Source organism: Scophthalmus maximus, chromosome 1, assembly GCF_022379125.1.
Source record: "Scophthalmus maximus strain ysfricsl-2021 chromosome 1, ASM2237912v1, whole genome shotgun sequence".
NCBI classification, from domain to species: domain Eukaryota; kingdom Metazoa; phylum Chordata; class Actinopteri; order Pleuronectiformes; family Scophthalmidae; genus Scophthalmus; species Scophthalmus maximus.
This window is the reverse complement of record NC_061515.1, coordinates 24252346-24270290: the sequence shown is the minus strand read 5'-3', so window position 1 is coordinate 24270290 and position 17945 is coordinate 24252346. Positions and strand designations below refer to the sequence as shown.

Genomic DNA, 17945 nt, shown 5'->3' with positions numbered 1-17945 from the left:
GGGTGGTTTTTAGTCGTCCCAGCGCAATGGCTTGTGGGTAATGAAGTCCACAAAAAGGGCAAACGTGTTTATATTTTTAAACCCTTTTTTAAAAAAAAAGTAATTCTTTAAAACGGTAATAGACATTCAAAGAAACTGTGTAAACTTTTTCTTTTCCATTTCTTTTACACTTTCACACGTCCAGCAGTTGATATATTCTAGAAACAATCACAAGAAAGAGTCAAATTAAAACTTGCAAATGTATAATTTTTAAGGTGAAAATATTTGTTTGATTATATATTCATCTAATTATTATAGCTTATTGTTGTTGTTTTTTTGTTGCTCCAGGATAAAAGCTGAGGTTTCACCACAGTCTCGGACCTGGACTCTAGGTAATAAATTGGAAAAACCACAGCACTGTACAACTCTTGTTCAGGGTATGCATCACCCCTCAGATGATTTTCATTTAATGTATTGTTTAAAAAAAAGCACGTTGACCCCCGACTTCAACCCTCAGCTGAGTTACACGTCTTCACCTTCCAACCGCACACATGGGAGCAATGCAGTGAGTGGAAAAACAGGAATATTAAGCTCTTCTCCAAAAAAAATCAAACGTTAGGACAGTGTGCATGGAGGCAATAAAGCCTACTGCTGGAGTACAATGCATCGGTCAGAAGAGTGAATGAATGGATAGGTCAGCAACTGATCTATATCCTGCGTGATGTATAGGAGTTATGTTGTTTCAGTACCATGGACAGCCCTGTCTGTTCTGTTTTGTGTTTGTAGGACAGAAGGGAAAAGGACAGCCATGGACAGATACACTCAAACGTGAGAATACATGCAGGAGAATCTCTGTAGAATTCACGGTGAGTAAAGTTGGCATGCGAATGATTCAGATAAACTCTAGCTGCCTTTGTCGTACACGTGAACGGCAATGTCCAGATGCAATTTTGCAGACGTGAACACCATTTGTGTCTGACATATGGATTCTTCTCATGAACATGGTTAAGATGACCCGATTCAAAGTCAGCATAATACACACACACACACACACACACACACACACACACACGCGCACCCACACACACACACACACACACACACACACACACACACACACACACACAGACACACACACAGAGCTTATCAGTGAATTTAACAACAGGCCAATAGTAGCCTACATTTTTAGGACCATACTGTATTTTTTTTAGCCAGGCCCGTTGCATCATAAATGATAGTTTGGGTGCAGAGAGATTTGAGAGTTTTATGATAATTTAAAGTTCAGTAATGGAGTAGCAGGTCTGCCTGACCATGTGTGATTGTTGCGAGACTGCGCACAGTGAATGCTGCATCTACTGAGTTTATGCTGAATTCTGCCTGTCTGCAAAGGAGGTTCGTAACTTACTGGATGTTTTAAATATGGCGTGCCGCCACAGTCTCGGACCTGGACTCCAGCCACCGCAGCCTTTAAAACTCTTGTGCAGGGTATGCATCACCCCTGTGATGATGTATTGTCTAAAAAAAAGCACGTTAACCCCCGACTTTATCCCCCAGCTGACTTTGAACCGGATGTTTTTGTGTGAAATAATTGCACAGGCATGAGTCTTGAATGTCCTCATTCACCCGAGATGTTCTGAGAACCCAGATGCTCGTCTTCGACATCATGAATGTTCTTTTAAAGTCAAAATCCTGTGTCTTACATTTCCATTATCCACAGGCCACTGCAACTAACTGACAAGAGGCAGTTCACTGTATTGTTACCGGCACGGTCACATTTTTCTAAATAATTGGAAGCTCCATGTTAACAGAGTTTGTCTTGTTAGTGTAAGCGAGATGCCAGGGGACTGAGCGAACCCTGTAACCTGGACTGTCTAATGAGCCTGTGGGTGTAATTGGGGGACGGTGAGAGTGAAAAGGAGGCTTGAGTCCTGCTGAGTGTGCTTTGTGCCAAATTGCGCAGTTTAGGGAATTGGTCAGACTGACTGAGAGCTTGAAACACTTACCAGGAGCAAGAACCCTTTGTCTTTCTGCGCGAGCACTAAAGGAAAGAGCAGTTTCCTGATGCAACATATATATATACAATATATATATATATATATATATATATATATATATATATATATATATATATATACAATATATATATATATATATATATATATATATATATATTTATTTTTTTTTTTTTTTTTTGGTGTGTGTGTTGTGTTAATGTACCAACTCTGGCGAGACTCTGTTTTTTTTCAGCAGGATCATGAGTGCAGGGGGAAATGGCACAGAAAAGAGAGTAGCCCGATGACGCTTCCGATCCCACAAATCAACACAACAGCAAAAAAAAGATGACAGTCTGCGAGAAAGTAGCGGGAGATCGCTCTGAAGCTAGCCCAGAGCGACACTTTGCTGTCTGACTGAAACAGCGCGTCTGTAGATATAAATAGCGGGAGCGGTGGAATCACAAGCCAGCAACGCAGTTAGTTGGTTTTAAACGTCTCCCTCTGGAGTGGGACTGCAGCGGAGACACTGCTACGATTACACTCAGACTCGCTTGTGTTCAAGGCTTAATGTTGGCTGCCTGATTATTACATTGAGATCCATCGCCCTCGCTTTTTCGTCGCAGTCCAGACATCGATAGTCAGTGTGGTCGAGGCTCAGCAGGTTAGAGAAGACACAGATACTTCATCGAATGTAAACATGTGAAATGAAGAAATTTGACGACGCTGTTTGGTTGAAACACTTCTTAAACCCTTACCCCCTATATCTCTCTTATACAGGAGATATAGGGGGATTACATATCAGATATGTAATGGGTAGAATGACGTAATAGGGAACCCTTGGGAAAAAATTTAGTGGCTGGGCCCTAATTAACCCTTTCTTCTTCCAACTCTTGGTGACATGTACATTTTTTTTTTTTCAGAGCTAGCCAATGACAAAGCCAAGACAAGGGGCTCCAGGATCAGGTAAGAAAGCAGGACACATCCTAAGGCCCTCATTATGTCAGCTACTGTGCTCCACTGCAACATATTACCAAACTAATTTGCAGTACGCTCGCTCGTTCATTGTGGCATTGTGGGGGCACACATTTCCCCAAATCTCAGCGACCAATTGGACCCTTTGTACACAAAGTGCGGGGACTTATTGCCGGGGAGTTCATATTTTGTGCAAAAGTATGGGCAGTTTACTTGACGTCTGCAAAGAATTGTGTTCTTCTGTTGGGAAATGAACAGGAAAATTGATTGGGTCTTAACTCATCGCCACTGGAGAAGGTGCAGCAGGGCTGCATTCTGATTCGAGATACGTGTGGATGCTGAACTGTGGGAGTCATTCAAATTATAAACCGTGGCACAATGTGTGGGTGGGCTTAGCTCCCTTCGCTCCCTTCCAGACATCTGACGACTTTCACACTGGATGCGTCAGGGAGACTGGGCAGGTGAGCCGCCAACATTCGTGCCGTCATCGCCAAATCTGAACTGTACTCGCAAAAAGGTGTATCTTAGGCGTACATAGTCATAAAGTGGTCCTATACCATTTAATAAAGTGTGGAGCAAATCTATTTGCCAAAATATTTCAACCTCGACCCGTGTCACCTGACCCTGCTATATCTCCATTTTCTGCCAGAGTGTATCCTCCAGAGGTATTTTGTACCGTCCTCCGGTTGTTATCTGTTTGGCTTCCCGGCTTAACCTCGGATCCCATGGTTACTGAAAGAGACAGAAGGGAGCTCAGTCCCCAGAGCACAAATAAGTGGTGGATTTGGGTAATATTGTTCTGACCTTACTCTGTTCACCGTGTCATCCCGGGTAAGGGGAGCGATAAAGTAGTTACGACAATGCATGCTCAGGCAAAGAGAATAAAACCAAGAAAACAAATCAAATCTAAACCTTGAAAATGTCCACATACCCTATCCTCCCTGTAATTACAATAAAACTACATAAGTAGACTCACTTTGAACGGAACACATTTTTTTACTTTGTGCAAACAAACTTATTTTTCATTTCACTGCTCAAAGTCAGTCAAAGACCATCAGATAGCTCCTTCACATAAGTACACAAACTAATTCTGGACTCTCAAACTCTTACATACATGTACAAATCACTTATCAAAGCCATTATCTTTATGCTTATCCCTTTTTTTATGCAGTAGATTGACACATGGGCTTAATAAAGTCCTACACTTTTATTTAGTAGAATGGGATCTGTGGTTATTACAACAGTAGTGGAGGCCCAGCTGATAAATCTGGTGTTCTTACAGTGTGACAGACACTTCCAAGGATGATCATCCTTTCAGACCGATGCCGTCACATTCACAGATTATACAGTCATTTGTAATTCTCCTCCAGTTTATCCTTTGATTACTGACTGTGACACCTCCACAGGAGGGACGGGCCCTAAAGCAATCAATGTGCACACACGCATGCACACACTGCTATTTACATTGCAATGATAAGCTCATCAACTCTCTGCGGCTGATCGGTGCCGCCCTCTGCTGCAATCCCCCTGCGGACCATTTGTCCTGGACGAGATATCAGCAATCACCATTTTAAATGAGGGAAGGTGATATGAAATGCTAATTCAGCGACTACAATCAATACGGTTTGGCCCAGGGGAGCGAGGTAACGCAGAGTGCCTGGTACAGACGGCTGTCCTCGAGCAGTGGGTGAAAGACATGACATTTGACTACAAAGAGACACCGACATGACTTCTGACTGAAGGGAGCTTTTCTCATTGGCTGGCACTCAGCTGTATCTCAGATCTTCAACATTTCCCACTGTTAACAGGATAAACTCAAAAAAACTGTGTGCAGCATATGGAAATACATGAAGCAGCAAGTTTAACAGCTATAATACCTCCTTTACATGTGTCTCTAAACAGACATCTTGGAGGCATCCATCGGAGCTCGTCATAAGAGCACAGTGGTATATGGCATAAATAACTTGTCCCATAGCGATGGGAGCATTTCAGTGATGATGCAGAGGTTATAAAGAATGGTAATTGTGATGTTAATGTAATGAAAATCATGTCACCGTGAAAAGGATTGTTTTAAAACCTCTGTAAACAGTTCTGAGCTGTCTCATAGTGCAGATTATAGCGATGGCATCGCCACATTAATTTAATATACATGTATATACCTATATTTACTCAGGACGGGCGGGCGGTTGTAGCAATGTGATTTGTATATTGCCCAGACACCTTCCATCTCCTGCTCCATCTTTCTGATTCCCTTAAAAGAATCAACATCAAAGACGGGAGGCTTCGTTCAGAACCTTTTCTTTGAGACGGCTTTTGAAAATTCTGAAGTTGGAGATGTTTGATGGAGCGTAATTAGGCCCTAGGAATTGGGAGTAATTGAAATAGCCGGCGTAAGGCGAAATGAACCTAAATCCCTTGTATAAACTTGTTCATGGTAGCATGACTGTGGTGGTGACTATAAAAAATTGTGAAAGGTAAATCTCTCCCATTCTGCTTTTTACTGTGATGGACCATATTACTCGGAGGGAGGCAGCGAGCACTTGAGACTGAGGGGCTTATGAAGAGGCTTCCCCCTCACTGATGATAATTCCAGGCCAATTATGGCACTCATGTATAGGCATCTCCACTTTTTTAATTACAAGGTTGATGACAAATAAAATGAGCGTGTGACGGAGTTTTGCGTTTTGTACAGGACTGAGAACTGCATCCGATTTTAAATCCTTAAGTTAGTTTAAACAGACTCTAATGGTAAGTGCTTCTCTATAGTCACATTGACAAACCCAAATCACATTACAGTACAAGTCACACACCGCCTTTTTTCTATCACACACAGAGGGGCCTTAGGCACTTCCGCATTGGCTTCATTTTTCCGGATCCGGTGACTACATCCATTTTTTTAATACAGTCTATGGTTAAAAACCATTTCCATGATCATTATACAAAACAAGCTGCAGATTTGGTTTGAATTAATTGAGATGAAAAGTGCGTGGCCATGCCAAACCTACAGTATGAGTTTCTTTTGAGGCCGGTACTAGGGGAAATGCAACGGGGTCACAAAGGTCAACAAGGTTTATCCCTTTGGGTTCATGAGTGTGCAGCCAAATGGGTAGATCATAGAGGACAAAGGAAAAGTGAAGGAAGAAATTGAATATGCGAATATATAATATGCAAAGAGTGTGAAAATGTGTAAAAGTTTTGATCACGTTTCTATTACACTCCTCATTTTCATCAAACTCACTCAAAGAGATATGGTTCGGTTTCTTTTGCATGGTTTGTTTTGATGCATTCTTTTTGTGTTGTTAGACGTTGAATTGAAACATTGATGAATCTCTGCCTTGGGAATGCTAAGCACGCTGCCAAATATGCTGTGAAACTCGGAGACTCTAAATTGCAAAGCCTCTCTATTACTGCAGTAAATCCCTCGTATTTTTGAACATTTCAGCCTGCATCGTTTCTACCATTCATTATCTTTGTGTCGTCAATTTTGTGCGAGCGTCATCTGCAGCTCTTCTGTTAATCTTCTGTTATTTGCACTAGACTGTACATAATTAGATTTGACACATTGGTGAAATCCTTTCTCGAATTGAACAAAATGATATTGTGACTCTGTTCAAGTGCTAAACAATTGTAACCTGAGGAGACCCAGTTTTTCGGCAGCCTGAAGTTTGGATCCATTTAGAGACAGCGCGCACAAAGGCTCGGCGTGTTTACTGAAAGCGCTTTGAAGCCGTGCGCTGAAAGGCTTGCTGTTTCACTGCTGAGCGTTTAAAATGGAAAATCTGTGCTCTTGCTCGACTTCATCTCGCTGCAACGTGGCTTTTGTCCTTTTTTGTTGAATATTCAATATTCTTTAAACTATGAAACCTCTTTCCTTGATAATTTACAGATGCTTGTCCAGTCCGTCTCTCTGTCTCACTGAGGAGGGAGGATTTCCAGGGAGCTTGGGATGTTTCCAGTAGTCGATTCATTTGCATCATGTGTCATATGGTAATATTTTGGCTTCAGTTTTGTACGGTTGGAGGAAGTGGAGACACGTTGTTGAACTTTATATACATTGGGACTTGAAGACAGCCGTTCAAAGACGTCTCACATCCAGTCTGGCAGAGTTTGAGAGGCTTTGTAAGCAAGAAGGAGAAAAACTGTTCAAATCATTTAGAGACTTAAAAAAGAAGATTTCAAGCTACAGTATTTGAGTCTTTAACTGCAAGTGGCTTTTTCAGACAACCAAATTAAGGGTCTGAATATTTTCTAAAAACATGTTTTTACTTAGTTTTTTATGGGTTACTGAGTGAAGATTGATGGGCCAAAAATGGCAATTTTATTCATTTACAAATTATCATGGGCACATGGCAGGATGTGTTTTCCCCCCCAAAGGGTAATTACCTTTATTTTGTAATTAAAGTAACTTAAATTAATCAGGTTGTCTAATTGAGACTGTGATCTCTTTCCTAAGTCCTATGAATCCTCCCCAACACCTTTTACTTGACCTCATGACAATTTCCATTTAGGAAAAGTGGTTAGGAAAAGACAATAGGATAGACTTTCCGAATCCAGCTGCAGTCTCGCTCCAATTTTGTTTGTTTTTATATTCATGTATATAGACTGTAATGTTTCTACCTGTAGGTGAGTTATGTCCTTTTTGTACAATTTGACATTTCTCTTTTTTCCCAGTAGTCTCTCATACTGCAGTGGAAACTTGAATCCCTATCATCAACTGCAGTCGCTGTGAAAGTCTAGGTCATATCTTTGATGATGGCTTTCATGTTTTTCCCCCTCAAAATAATTGGTCCAGATATTTAGAACATGGCTGAAACCGTCTGATGGCTCGTGAGGTTTGCCCTACTCGACCTTGTTGTGACTAGCAGAGTCACGGACACTTCACAGCTCTACATTTAACCTTATGAGTAAATTATAACCGGTAGTAATGTTGGTCACATCAATGAAAATAAAAATCTGGTTGTATAAAAAAATAGTAAAGGAAAAGGTCCCCAATTGGAGATGTTTTGGGTGTTTTAGTTCTTTTCTTTTATATATAGGAAATAAACACATAAATATTTTTGATAAATGAGGCCCATTATCTGCCGTCCTGTTGTGTGCGTGTGTGTCACCGGCAGAAAGGGTCACACTTTCCCCGCATTAACAGTCTGCTGCACCTCAGGAACATCTTCCTGCTTGATATGGCTCTTGATTTATGTGGCTGTCATGGCTGACGTGCAGTGACCCCTGAGCAGCCCAATAAAATATTCATATCGGCACGGCACACGCCGCAGTCCTCCACACCCTGCCTGTTATTTACAGAAACACTGGCATTCAAAGTAAATGTAAGCGGCGTCCTATAAGAGTGTTGGTTGGAAATCAAAACAGCCTCGGGGTTTTGGACGGACCATAATCATTTGTGTAAATTGAACCCTGTGGAAAGCTTGAAATAATGTGTGCCTAATTGGGCGTGACTAACAAGGCCGGGAGGCAGTGCTATGCGTTGTGTTCACAGCAAGGAAATTCTGAAGAACCCTTTTTAAAAAAGTGAAGAGGGCACAAGAGGGAAGAGAGGAAATAGATGTCGGGATATTTCTGAAAAGGCCATTCCACCATGATGCAGAATGTGAACATGTTGGTCGGATTTGGTTTCGTCTTTAGACACACTCAACCAAGACTCCACCGCTCGGCGACCTCCATGGGGAACCTTTTGCCACCGAAATCAAATTTAGGCACTATTGGTTGTCACTAATACTACGCAGCTGAACGTGTGTAAAGTGTAGTGTCCCAGTATACATTTCACATCAACCAGCAGTAGTGAAAAATGAAAATCACGTTTTTTAGTGACCAAATTGATCACGGTTACTATCATGGTATTGTTAAAATATGAGGAAAATGTTCAAAAAGCACTGATACCTAAAGCTTTCGAACCTTTCGCTGTTCTTTATTTTCTTGAAAAAAAAAACACGAGGAAGAGACCTACTGCAGCTGTATTGCATACGCAAAGATCCTATCTTTTGCAGAGAGGTGCCTGTTTGTTTCTGCTTTGCAACATAACCACCACAAAAGAATCAGATTTAAAATATATAAAAACAAAACAGTTTCATTTCTCTCATTCAATTATTTGTCCTTATTAATGCCGCTCTCTCTGCATTCACTCTGTAGCTCGCTCGCCCACCATCTCAATCTCTCTTTCCACGTCTAGTAGTGTTTTTTTATCTGCATGTTCTGAAGACAGGACAGCCATCTTCTATCAACTGTCCCTCAGCACTTTTGTAAAAGCCAAAATATGCCTATACTTCCCATATCTCACCGTGGTTTACCGTGAAACCGGCAACCGTTTCATCCCTAACCAGCAGCGATGATAGCATATGACTCATTTTATATTAAAATGGTCTTTCAATAGTCATTGCTGTGTCTCCAAATTTAGATTTGAGAGCCTAACTGACAGACCCTGACTGCAACACTGTGACTGCCTGTGACTCTTAAAATTACATCATTGGGAACTGTTTCTCTGTAATATTGTGAGGACTCAACCTCGCTATGTAAAGGGCCTTGAGATAATGTATGTTATGATTTGGCGCGATGAAGATAAAATTGAATTGAATCGAATCGTTGGTCCGCCAAATGCTGTGTGACAGTGGGATGAAGTTGCACCACCGGTCGGCTGATCGAGTTACCCCTTAGGCCTTTGCTCAGGCAAAATTATAAGTTTCTCGTCATAGACGTGAATGAACACAAGCTTTGCATCTTAGTGATTGTTTTAAAGTAAATAGAGCAGAGAAGACTTCAGGATTTTAGCTCAGCAGCAGCAGCAGCAGCAGCAGCTTGGAACTGGCTTGGGAGTGACTGCTGGTTAACACGTCACGATCCCACACTTGGAAATTTCTTTCTCACTTAAAATAGTTCATGCGAGCACATTTGTGAGAGTGGGAGAGAAGCAAACAAATAAGGGGGCTGAAACTGACTGACAACTCGGCAGAATACAAATGCTCATGCTAAACGCTAATCAGCATATTGCATTATCAGGACAACAGCTTTCATCTCCTCTCCTCAATTTCACACATATGAATATACATTCCAGCCATATGCAATGTTTTGACCTAGTCTTCTTCGACAAGACATCCACCATTTGCATTTTCAAATATGTCTCTCTCGTTCGGGAATCTCTCGCCTTTCAAATGAATGCAAAAACCATAAACATTATGCAGCATCTTGTGTGATGTATGGCGCAGGTTTCTCTCGGCCTCTCCGACTCTGATTGACTTCTATTGAAGCCCACTGGAATTTAATTGAAACCCAACTGTCAGACACCAGGCGCCTGTGGCAATGCAATGCAAAAATTAGAGCCAAGATTACAGAGCCAAGCCTCCACTATAAATAATGATGCTGATTCTCTTGCTAATTAACTTCATATCTTCTACTCGGGGCTTGATGTTACAGGTGACGGCAGCAACCGCCCACCTCGGCGACGAGTATGAAAAGCACTTGGCCAGGGAGACATAAACATTTGCAATTACTCTGCATGATGTGAGGTCATTCAGAAAGACAAACCAGAAAACCAGAAGCATGTGGCCAGTACAACATCCACATAAATGACTTTGCCAACCAGATAGGCCCCAGTCTTTACCACCATCTTCAACCACTCCCTCACAGAAAGCACCCGACCCACCTGCTACAAAAAGTCAACTATCATTGCCATATCCTGCACTTCCCACCATTCATCCCAAGATGACGACCACCCAGTGGCACTCACTCATTCGCATTCACATCTGCCCCTCGACCCCCCCTTCAATTTGCATATTTGGCCAATAGATCTACTGATGTTGAAGACACCCATACACCTCCATATCGCCCTCTCCTTCCTCGACAAAAGGGAATGGGAACCGTCATATCTTCCAACCTCCACAGGAAGCTCCAGGACCTGGGACTACAGACATCCGATTCATATCTGAACATTCCACATTAGGAAAGACAGTGAATACCACTACTACGTCCCAAAATGTTGAACTATTCCTTTAAACCATGTTGCTACGCAGACCTGCTCATTCTGTAAACTGTGAGTGTTTGTCTGTTGTTGAGCTATCACATCCATCCATGAGCTTCATTTCATTGTAGCTGGTTAGCGAGAAGCAGAAGCAGTGCACATATTCCAGAAAAATCACCTTGGATACTGAGCCCGCCAGCTCATTCATTGGTGGTGGAGCAGCTCCAGAAAGTGCTGTGTGGTGGCGGAGCTCAGTCTTGGCTCCCTTGTGTCTGTGCCTTGGAGGACAACTTGTTGATATCAGCAAATTATATTTCCCTTCATATGAATTCCATTTTGGCGATAACAAAGAGTTATGTAAAGTGATCTATCTATTCACACTTCACCAGACAAAGGGAACATTTTGGGTTGACAATTCTCCGGTTGTCAGTTTACTGATCAGAGGAGGATACTGTTTATCTGCAGCCGTGTTGACGAGGGGCGGGTGTCATTGTGTTTGATTCCCACAGCTTACCGAGGATACTGTGGAGTGATTAACAGTCAAAGTCAGCCTGATGTACATCTGCCTCATTAGCCTTCCCAGAGAGAAATGGATCAGTCTTGTAACATTACTTCACATATTTACACTCCAGTAATTAGAAATTACAAAGTCAGATCCTCATGGCTGCATTTTTTTATCAGCGAGATTAATTGTCTTGTCACAAGTGCATAATTTTATTGGTTAAGTGGGTTTGGCCATGATGAAAAATAAAAGAGATACAAAAGGCAGTTAAATCATCTGAGTGACACACACTACATTTCAATCATCACAATCGAACACATACGCACGCACACACACACACACACACAAATGAATACAGGTGAAGGGGTTATTCAAGTTTTCATTGAAGCAGTAAAATCCAATGATAACCTTAAATTGCACAAATTAGTTCTTTAACTCTTAAACTTAAAAAAAATCATAAATTTCAAAGAGATCAGTTATTATTATGTATCCAAAAACATAATGATATGTATTTGGATACATGTATACATCATTATGCACAATAATGTATCCAAATACATTATCATGCATAATGTATTTGTCTATGCTACTTTAATTTTTTCAAAGCAGTAAAATTAAGAAGTTAAGTAGGCAATAAAAGACCAAAACAATAATAATAACAACACTAATATGCTGTTGTATAATGAAATGTGTTTTTACAAAATAAAATAACAATACTCAGTACAAAGAATAAAGAATAATTATGTAATAACAGCGAATGGTGTGTGTGTGTGTGTTTGTTTTAAATGTTTATACAATTTGTTGATTGCACTATTTATTCTGAAGCCTTAAGTCCTGAGGGGGGAAAAACTATTCCTCCGTCTGGTGGTGCGAGTCCGTGGAGTATCTCCAACCAGAGCAGGCATTTGCGGCGATGTAGTGTGTCCTTCATGGCCCTCGGGGACTTCCTGAGACACCACTGGGTGTATACAGCTCCTGAAGACTGGGCAGCTCGTGCAGGTCTGCTGGTGTGCTGCGCTGTGTGCACGACCCTTCCCAGCGCCTTAGTAGTCCAGACTCCAGGTTGGTGTGGTAGCTGTACCAGGCGGTGAAGTCCCTGAAGATCTGTGGCTTCAGTCCAAAGGTCCTTCGGCGCCCGAGAACATACGGACACAGCTGGGCATTCCAGTGGTGTATCTTTATTGCTATTGTGCTGTGGTATTTTTGCTTGTTTTGCTGAATTATGTTGGATGTTTTGTGTAGGTTTGTAGTTGCTCTGCATCGCTCTGCGCCCATTATGTCTCTCTTTGGTAATTTAGGTAATCTTTGTTGTTATTTTGCTTCAGTGTCTCTTTGCATCGCCGTGGTTGTTTGATTGACTCTGTAACAAGAAAGGCTCTCACCACGGCCCCAAGGGCTGCTTGTGCCTGGCTTAGTAATCCATGAATGAATATGTGTATTGATTCATTCAGTGGTTTGTTCTTAAATAACTAATCAATATTATGCGCCATGTAAAATGCTCTTACCGTTAAACAAAAGGGTGTACTTAAGGGGTAAAGTAGAAAGTTAATGTTTCTGACTTAAGGTGGACTGAGTGTTTCGACCAAAAATGATTGGCAGCATTCAGAACCAGAGCGTGTGTGTGTGTGTGTGTGTGTGTGTGTGTGTTGGTGTGTGTGCGCGTGCATGTTCAGAGTAGGGCTGGGCGGTAAACCGTTTCATACCGAATACCGGTAATTAATTTTCTGTATGATATGAATTTTTCATATACTGTTACACCAGTGCTAATGGTTGAAATGTAAAAGACTTAATATTGCTGTACCATTCATACTATACGACGGGCTGTCTTGTAACCTTGATTATCCACTCCTGCCTCCAATAACCCACCTGCCCCTGGGTTTGCCATCAAGCCTTCCCCCTTATTTAAGTCTTCCCTGGTTTCCCAGCTCCCTTGCCAGATTGTCTTTGTTTCCCCTCGTGATCATTGCTTTCCAGCTAATGTATTTCTAATTATCGTCTTTATTCCGACCCAGTTTTTGTTCATTTGGATTTTGCTGATTCCTAAAACATTGTGTTTGCCTGCCTGATTTTTGTCAGTAAAGACTGCTTTTTGTTTCAACAGTTTTTGTCTCTCCATTTGAGTCTTTTGTTCTGCCCAGAAGCGTTACGACTTTGGCATGCTGACTGGGGGGGAAGCGGGGGATCGATCCGCCAAAACCTTCTGATCGCAGATGCCCTATTATTACATGTCATCCGTTGTGTTAAGGGAAATGTAGGTTTTGGTGCTAAACCCATACTACGGCCTAACATTGTGCATATCTATGCCTCTGCTGCTTTAATGTCTGCCATCTTTTTTTATAATCTTGTGATTAGCCTTACTGCATGGAAGTGCACTGGAATCACTCCTCAGTCAGTCATGTTGTTTGTGAATAGTAACTTTTACCAGTGAGTAGCCTATGTTCTCTGACCCACTGCATTAGAACCTTGTTAAAGCCCCAACACACTTTCATTATAGTCCACATTATAGTTCTTTATTTTGTCCGATTAAACTTCAACTCAGGGCTTTCCCTCTGTCAACTGTTAGCCCCTGCTCTCATTCTTATTGGCACATACCATTGACATGAGGTAATTTCCTGCATAGCAATGCACAACTTCAACCTACTGAGATGTTGGAAACGTACAGGTATGCAGGGCCTTAACAAATTAAACTAAGCAGCACAAACAATGTTAATAGTAGCCAAGATAGTGATTGAGCCCACAACAGTGCTCACCAGGTCCTCTGGACAACGTCAAATGTTCTGCATTGGTAACAGACATTAGCAGACAGGCTTAGCAGCTTGGCCAAACTTTGGTCATAGGAATTGTTTTATACTTTGCGTTTTGTTCACCTTTATTGTGTATTTCTGTTTCATTTGTCAAAAGATTGCTCATTGCACTCCGTACTGTACCCACAGGGTTTAAAAACACAAAAATGCACTTCACAAAAATGAAAACAGGCCTGCTTATGTACTGATTGCAAGCGGATGTCTCGGGGAGACATTTCACAGGATAGTGACAAATGTATGAAAATAACAATATCTTGCTTGACCTCTGGGGAAAGAGCTTTCAACCGCTTCCCATAACCATCATCAGTGAAGGGCTCAGTGGCACGTGACACGTGGTCTTATAGGGACCGATGTATGAACTGACATGTCCCGGGACGCTCTGGGCTAAAAGAGTAGATGAAGAAAATCCCACCCTGAATTAAGAAGCATACAAGTGAGAATATCTTCTAAACAGCTTGGAAGAAATAGAAAGCCCACATCCCCTTTGGAAACTGCTGAGCAAGTGTGAAGATAACAATTTCCATCAATAACCTTTTCCCAACCAGGTTTGATGGTAATCATTTTGTCAGAGCAGGTTATTACATTTGTGATGCGTGACAGCCATCAGCTTTGCTTGAAGTGTGAGCGGGAATATGATTTTCACTATCTCTCACGGATCATTTTAGTTGCCAGTTTTCAGGAGGTCAGGTGACGGATCGTGCTTTTTGTTAAGACCCACAGATGTGCTTTCATTATGCAGACAGCTCGACTGAACGAGGCAGTCCTTGTGGGCAGGGAGTCATGCTTCTTTTTGTGTGTTTGTCCCTCTGAACATCTGAACCGCAAGGTTGAATTGCCCCCCGTCGCAGCCACAACCCCCACGTCTCCACTGCGTTAGGGTTGCCGCATTTTAAAAAAGAACACCGTGAAAGCCTTTGAGGACAGACTGTGTAAATGTGCATGCTTTTATCCCAATACACCCAACACTTCAGCACAGCAATGCAAGGCTGGGGGCTCTTACAGCTTGTCTACAGAGACGACGTTCCGCCCACTTCTTTCTGTCATCCATCCCACACCTCCGACGGATTTGACATGCTGCTATATTAAACAATCCATCTGTCAATACAGGCCAGGTATTGGTGGCAGGAATAAGCTCGTCAAGTCCATTTCCTCCCATTTTATGTACGTATCCACAGCTATTAGTCTTGTGTGAAACATCATTTATGATTCTCAAGTTGAACTTGAGAATCATAAGAGTTGAAATGTATAGGACCAGTAGGTAGACAAACGTTCACGTTCACGTGGGGGTTATCGTCTTGCCAGCGGACCTGCACACCTTTTGCATTGTGTGAGCGAACTATACTCAGACTCAAGAAGTAAACCACCGGCTGGTAATGTTTGAAATGCTGAGAGTATTAACTTTAGGTTTAATCCGTGTTGTTTCTTTCTCATTTGAACCTGGGGCGACAGAGCCTTCTCCGTCGCTGCCCCCACCCTCTGGAACTCTCTCCCCAAACATATCTGTGACTGCAACAACCTGTCATTGTTCAAATCTTTAATCAAAACTCACCTCTTCAAAACTGCTTTTAATGTGTGATTTTATTGTATAATAATAATAATAGTAATGATAATAAATTAATTTATACTTACTGTGATTTATTTTTAGAGTGTTGTTTTATATTTATAGATGTAAAGTGTCTTTTGAGCATCATGAAAAGTGCTATATGAATAAAATGCATTATTATTATTATTTGTTTTTATGCATACAAACACATTTAGGTGCTATACTGCACGATACTATGCAGAAAAAGAAAAGACTGTGCCTTGATGAGGTTGGCTGCTGCTGCAGCAATAAGCTAATATTATATCTGAGTCTTAATCCTTTGTGCTCTGACAACTCATCAGCAAATCCGCAGAGCACTCTGAAGCTGCCGTACAGCCAACGCTGTATAATTAAGGCAGCGCTAATGCTTCACATTTAATGACCTCAGATTTTACCTGACCGTCCAGAGTCACACTTAGAACAACACATTAAGGATTCATTATGTAAACATTTTATATTTGTATATGTGAAGGAGATGCAAAGGGAACAGAGAGCTACTCTGGGTGTCTGCTGGTAATTTACCTCATGCCCTGTGGAAAGAGTAGTGCTCTGTTTCAGCGGCGGGATACTGTTAATGTCGCCCCTGCGAGACAGAATAAACATATTCAAGTAGGTTTATGAGAAATTGGGTCAAACTGAAAGCATATCCTCTGAGCATGGCTGCGGCCTTTTATCTACAGGGCAGTAGGTTAGTGCATTGCAACCCGCTGGAGGACAGGTTGTCCCTCAAACGGCTGTTATCCGTGTCAGGCTGCAGTGCAAGCATTAAAAGCATCGCAGGGGCGAAGCGTGAACTGCATGCACGCTGCAAACATCTCCATTTCATGATGATGTCATCATGACATACGTGATCGGTCACTTACTGTAAGCTGCTGATACAAAAACAAACTTTCCAGTGTTGTCTCAATGGCAGGCGAAACCCAAAAGGCCCCTGACCAAACTTAATCGTAGTGAGAATAAGTCAGCACAGAAGGATACAAATGACTGACAGGGTAGGTGTAAAAAAAACAAGAATATTCTAATCTTAATATTAGTAATCATATTATAATCTTATAAACTGTTGATTACTATACTAAACTTTAAATGTGCTGGATCCATTTGCTGCTTGTCTTGTCTTTTTGACCATGCAAAGCATGCAAAGCTAAGTCACAGTCACACATCCGCACACACATTCAAACCGCGCTGCTATACACAGTGCTTAGAAAAAAGAATCTAAAAAAAAAAAACACTTATCATTCATATAGTGCCGGAACAGCTGTCAGGGGTAATTTAGGGGGTAATTGTCTTGCCCAAGGACACTCGGAACACGCGGAGTGAAGTAGAAACTATAGAAACTATAAAGCTGACAGTTCTGTTAGAGAGAGGTGAATGCGTTATTGGAAAGATTTCCTATATCAGTCATTGTGCACGGCTACCGGTCCAGTAGGTCGTAGAGAGGCTTGTCAGGATTATCTATAATAGGTTAAAGTTTGTTTCATGTCCTCTCCCCCGCTACTTTAAGAGCTGTCTGGCTTGCAGCCAATGACAGAGCCGGCCTTCCATATTCAGTCTGATGGTGTCGCCGGCCTCCATTGCCAGCCCCCCAGCACACTTTTGGCTGAGCGGGTTTTTGCTGAATATGAAACTAACTGTGTAATAATTCAATATTATTGCTAATCAGTTGTCAGAATCCGGACAATTTTGCAGAACTCTGGATTACATTCGTCGACAGCGTTTTGTTGATAGTTGACATGATGGCTTTAAAATGATTTCCTTCTACCGTACTGTGTCTGTAGGTCATACTACTTCCTGCATTTTTTCCTGGCACTGAACATTGGCAAGTCCGCACATCCCTTTTTCAGTAATTATAGTTCCAAATTACATAATCATGTCCAAGAAATATAGGAATTATTTCCCAGATCCTTTCCAAGAAAAGAGCATTTCCAGGAAATGAATAAAGACAATATTTGCTCAAAGTTCTCATGTTGTCGTATAGAATAGAATTATGTTTGTGTTGTTAGTATCTGGATGAATGTGAAACTTTTCATCAGGTGTGTGAATATTGAAGATAAGGGACTGTTTTGGCAATAAACTCTGTCCAGCTCTTTGTCCAAAGGTTGTAATCTGTTGCAGTGTCACCGATTGCGTTTTGTTTCTTCTGACATTCATG

At 41.6% G+C, this 17945-nt stretch overlaps 1 protein-coding gene across 2 annotated transcripts in view; it reads left to right on the top strand.

The window, feature by feature from the left end:
• Positions 1–347: 347 nt before the first annotated feature.
• pnpla4 (patatin-like phospholipase domain containing 4) overlaps positions 348–17945 on the top strand; it is a 60498-nt gene continuing 42900 nt past the window's right edge. Inside the window, exons 1-3 of one of the 2 annotated variants that reach the window (XM_035637703.2) lie at positions 348–371; positions 766–845; positions 2894–2936. In XM_035637703.2, coding sequence (XP_035493596.1) covers positions 2903–2936 — 34 coding nt within the window. In that variant the 5' untranslated portion in view covers positions 348–371; positions 766–845; positions 2894–2902. Of the gene's footprint in view, positions 372–765; positions 846–2893; positions 2937–17945 lie in introns of those variants that run through there. The other variant, XM_035637694.2, reaches the window with a different exon arrangement.